Source organism: Mercurialis annua, linkage group LG2 (assembly GCF_937616625.2).
Source record: "Mercurialis annua linkage group LG2, ddMerAnnu1.2, whole genome shotgun sequence".
Taxonomy (NCBI): domain Eukaryota; kingdom Viridiplantae; phylum Streptophyta; class Magnoliopsida; order Malpighiales; family Euphorbiaceae; genus Mercurialis; species Mercurialis annua.
This window is the reverse complement of record NC_065571.1, coordinates 29,398,631-29,404,023: the sequence shown is the minus strand read 5'-3', so window position 1 is coordinate 29,404,023 and position 5,393 is coordinate 29,398,631. Positions and strand designations below refer to the sequence as shown.

Here is a 5,393-nt window from a genome sequence, read left to right as displayed (position 1 = left end):
GCAACAGACTTCGCTCTCAGGGGCGGGCTTGTAGACTATAAAATTCCAAATCATCGCCTTTCTTATTTACTCTAAACTACCGTTTGGAGTTTTTCACAGTCAAAGTAAAACGTTTGTCGTTGGCAACATTGGCATGCGTTATATAAGACTTTAAGCGCACCTGAACTACCCATAGTCTATCTAGTTACGGGGTTGCACTCAATAGTAAATCAATTCGTTTTTCCGTAGGTTGATGCTTTGTATCGCACGCTTGTTATATTTGTTTATATAGTTAGAAAAAAAAGTATAACTAACTGAAAGCGCCTATGAATTTGTTTCAAGAAAGCGGCCGTTCACGTCAGGAATAGAAGTTGTTGATGTAGTTGCTTGTACTTTCGTCGAGATTGGGTTGGTGTTAAGTTATTCTGAACTCTCGGGATAAGCAGGTGTTTCAGGAGACGGTCTAAAAATGGGTCCGGTCCAGAAAGAAAAGAGAACTCTCAACAAGCTGGAACTAATCAAGATCAATAGGAAGGCTAGGAATCTATTGACAAAGTTCATGCCACGACGATCTATATGAAAGGACAGTTTTCTTGATGCATTCCTGTTGAGAATGAAGAAGAAAAGAGAAGAGCCTTTTCAACTGGTCCAGATCTATCATCACGGACCCTAAAATATCTGAAGATCTTTTTTTTATTTTCTTTCTGGTGCTGCTACTGTTCAACTCCATACTAAAATGACTGGCTATTCCCATTTCAATTCCTATCATCATCGTCGCAGCTTGCGAGTTTGAGGAGGACGAGGTCGATTCGATGGAGGTGCAGCAAGCCCTCCCCCCGGTGCCGGAAGCTTCTGAGCCACTACCACTAGCTCAGGTTTTTCAAATCCTTCGTTTGAAATCCAAGATGCTGAAGTAAACCAAGAAGACATCCGGAGGGAGTTGGAGCAGCAGGAGCAAACAGGTGGAGCTAACAAGGCCTCACATATGCGAAGGCTTATCTCATTGGAAAATCAGGTAGCTGACCTTATTATCGACTTACGAAAATCCGAACGTATGAGGCTCACCTAATAAGATTCAACGAATCGTCGAAATGCTCGAAGAAGAGAAGAGTATGGTCTGGAAAAGTTGCGCACGATCAAAAAGCACAACCAACAATATGGCAGAAATAGTGTTAAAAGGGACTCCAAGGAGTGCTTGAATTCTTGAGAACTAGAGTCTCAGATCGAGAATGAAATAAAAAGTAGAAAAACTAGTTTTTAGTGATCTTAAGTAAGGGGGAAGTTTTCATGTTTATTGTTTAGTTTCTAGGTAGCCAGTCTTTACTCGGCCCAAGCAATGCCCAAGGACTCCCATGTTTTTCTTGGTTGGACCAACCCAACCGGTTATTTCCGTCTTCCGGAGAGCAAGAATTCGTCTCTCTTTTTTTTAGGGGGGGAGCAGAGCAGTCAAAGAATGAAGCAAACCAAATGATTGTTCTAGAATGGTTATTCCTCACAATTGCTCCTTGTGATGCAGCGGAACCATGGCAATTAGGATCTCAAGACGCAGCAACCCCTATGATGCAAGGAATAATGGACTTACATCACGATATATTTTTCTTCCTCATTCTGATTTTGGTTTTTGTATTACGGATCTTGGTTCGCGCTTTATGGCATTTCCACTATCAAAAAAATCCAATCCCGCAAAGGATTGTTCATGGAACTACTATCGAGATTCTTCGGACCATATTTCCTAGTATCATCCCTATGTTCATTGCTGTACCATCATTTGCTCTGTTATACTCAATGGACGAGGTAATAGTAGATCCCGCCATTACTATCAAAGCTATTGGACATCAATGTATCGGACTTATGAGTATTCCGACTATAACAGTTCCGATGAACAGTCACTCACTTCTGACAGTTATACGATTCCAGAAGATGATCTAGAATTTGGTCAATCACGTTTATTAGAAGTGGACAATAGAGTTGTTGTACCAGCCAAAACTCATCTGCGTATTATTGTAACATCTGCTGATGTACCTCATAGTTGGGTTGTACCTTCCTCAGGTGTCAAATGTGATGCTGTACCTGGTCGTTTAAATCAGATCTCTATTTCGGTACAACGAGAAGGAGTTTACTATGGTCAGTGCAGTGAGATTTGTGGAACTAATCATGCCTTTACGCGTGCGCCCGGAAACATAGGCCGACTGCTGAGCCCACTCTGGCTCAGCCGCACCACCCCGGGTGCGAGCCACCTGAGAAGCAAGCTATTACAGCGAGCGGCTGGAGCTGTAGGGAGCCAAGGAGCAAGGCGGTAGATAAGATAGAAGAAGGGGCCAGGCTCCCGGTAGAGCAGAGGAGACGGTTAGGATAACAAACTTGAAACGCGGAGCCTAAGCGGCCAGCGAGCGAGTGGTTAGTGGCCAATAGTGCCCTAGTTGATGGCATTCCTCTTTGCGGCTGGCACTCGAGGAACCACGGGGCACTCTATACAAAGCAAGCAAGTCTTAGGGATGAGACGCCCGCGCAAGGACCTCTATTCTCATTAGGAGGTCAAACCAAGGACCTATGGAAGTCGGGGCTACCCCATCCCCATGGGCAAGGCAACAGTGTCCTGAGGGAGGAGTTTAGAGGCCTTATAGTAGCACGGACTTTTTTTCTTTCTAGGTCATGCGAAGGGGGCCAGTCCAAGATCGTACTGTTCCTCTACAAAGACAACAGACGCTCTCAACGGCTTGGCGCCACTATCTTTTTGAGTTATTCCAGCTTCTTCATGATTTCGTGCCGCATTGAACAAAAAAAAAAGGGGCTGCAAGCGGTGACTGGTTCGATAGGGCCAAGAACCCTATATAATTCTTTTTGAATATAATAAGAAGAAGCTCCCCTTTGTTTCTTTAAAAAGAAGGTCAGGCTATGAAGCCCTTCCTTCAGCTGGTTTTGGCTTGCCCCGGTTGGAGCTACCTTATTATTATGAAAAGGAGAAAGGGCTTTTTCAGCTTGCTGCTCGCTTTCTCGCTTCCAAGAGGTGAAGGGAGCCTGACTTACGGTTTCCAAGCCTGGCGCAAAGCGAAGAGATTGGATTTCACTTATGATCAGATCAGTGGGCAACCATATTTTACTTTTTTTGTGGTGTTGTTGTTGAAAGTGAATTTTTAAGTAGGCCTCGCTTTTCGGAGCAGCTCCCAGCTCACACTATGGTGGAGGAGGTGCCGTGAAAATCTAGGAGTGTGAGAAGTACGAGCTGAAAGGCTCCCATACTGTTTGGAGGGCAGGGGGCATACATAGATGCCAAATAAACCTGACCCCTATCTATCGTCGTAGAAGGTGTTCCTAGGAAAGATTATGGTTCTCGGGTATCCAATCAATTTATTCCCCAAACGGGGGAAGCTTAAGTGGAAATGTAAGAATAGGGTGAGGGAAAAGGGGGGAAGCCACGAAATGGAAGACTTCACTCGCTCGCTCTAACGCTCGTTTAGTAGACAGCGAGTGGAGTGCATAAGCCCCTTTAGAGATAGGGGGGAGTACTACACGAGCTCGTAAGTCAAGTACGGAACGAGCCCTGTCTACGAAGCAGAGCGACCTCGTCTTGCTTGCTTCTGGCGAAGCTTCTAGATTAGATAATAGGCATTTTTTTATGGTAGGAATCTTTATAGGCCGACTACTACATAGGAGCGATAGCGAAGCCAAGCCGCAGAAAGGCGAGCAGCCCTTATAGAAATAGCAAACGGCCTACTTATAGCCCTCCCGGGGGACTTCAACGGGTCTTACAAGCTCATAAAAAAAATGGCAATTCTTCACGTTTTCTTCAGAGAGTGGGAATGAATTCTATTACTTGATTGACATTGACAGATATGTGTACCACACCGAACAAGCAATATGCCGATATGCTTGATGTACCAGCCAAGCCAGCTCGACTGTATACAGTATAAGGGATTCGCCTTTGCCTCAGACAAAATAAAAACGGATTGAACAGGACAACCGGGAAGGGAAGCATATATATTGATTTGAACAAAGAAACTGAAACCGGTACCAGAAACCAAACAAGAGATTAAATTCCAGATGGAGCAGATGACCGACCTACAAGAAGACGAAAATCGAATCCCTAATTCCATTTTCGTCTTCTTTCTTTAACTTGGGCTTTCCCTTAAATTCTTCCCCTTATTAATTAATTTATCAGGTGTCGCAACCCCGGACCATCAGTCTGTCTCATTTATTCTATACTCCTGCTATGAGAGGTTCTCGGAAAGAAAAATCCGAAGACATACAGCTGGAGAACGGCATTGAATAGAGCTTTTCCTGTGAAGGTATATAAGGTCAGTCTCTATCCAAGATGGATTTTCCTAATGTGCCAACCCAGTATAAATGAGCAGTGATGTATCCCTCTAGCATACTAACTAGAGAACGACATCGGTTTTACTCTAAAGGGGCACAATAATGGGGGAGTGGCATTCTTCTCCTGGTTCTATCAAAGCTGCTTATCCTGGTGAAAGCAGTCTGTAGTTATTCGTAAAGTAGGCATTTCCGGCTCTAAGGAGGATCTTTCCTCTATCAAAAATCGACTTTCTTAAATCAAGCGAATCGACTGGCTAAGTCAGAAGGAATAGGCACAGGCGCCAACGAGGGACTCGCTTGGTAAGGAAAGACTGATACTACCGATACGTATCAATAAGTACCGATACCGAGCCGGGTTTGATGAAAGATCAATTGACAACAAAGTTCCTTTATGGGTCATGCCACATTTAGTTTAGACAGGAGGACATAGCTTGGAGATTCTGAGTACCGTCGAAAGAGCACTCGGGCCGCCAGTTAAGTTGTCGGTCTCACCTGTCTGCAAGGGTTGCCTGTAAGGTTGATACGTTGTTGAGTTGAGTATGCTGGGGAAAGGTAGTCGCATATCCTGTTCCTTGTTCCCAACGTGAAGCTTGCTTCGAAAGACAAGGCGCGAAGCGGGCAATTCCATTCTTTCTGCTAGCTATCTAGTGGGAGAAAAAAGAGAAGCCAATACTGTTGGAGTGCTAGGCTAAACCTAAATAGAACTAGTCAATCCGTAACTGAAAGAAATAAATGGGAATGTTTGGAAGCCTCACCCAATCCACCACTGTCTCAATATAAGCTTCCCTCAGGGTCGAAATTTGGTAGCCATTGCCTCCCCGTAATGTACTGGTCAGCCACCAGACCATCAAAGAGCACATGGTCATAATCTTATTCACTTTCAAACTTAACCAACAGGTCAATAACCATTGATTTCAGTTTACAAAGTTGGCTTGGACGTCTCACCATGAAGTTGTAACCCAGTCTCTTACCCAAGCACTTGATAATCAGTAATATCCTGCAAGGCTGCCTCAGTATCCGTGGCAACGGCTAAGAGCTCCCCTAGTGTTTTAAGCTTCAAGCCCACCGCATGGCTTATAGTTCAAATTCATTCGACACGT

General features: G+C 44.5%; 1 protein-coding gene across 1 annotated transcript; it reads left to right on the top strand.

The window, feature by feature from the left end:
- The first annotated feature begins 990 nt into the window (after positions 1-990).
- LOC126667513 (cytochrome c oxidase subunit 2) lies at positions 991-2,345 on the top strand. Its single transcript, XM_050360501.2, is given in 2 exon segments — positions 991-1,816; positions 1,819-2,345. Coding segments are annotated over 2 exon segments (831 nt in total). The 5' UTR covers positions 991-1,446; the 3' UTR covers positions 2,280-2,345.
- The last annotated feature ends 3,048 nt before the right edge of the window (positions 2,346-5,393 follow it).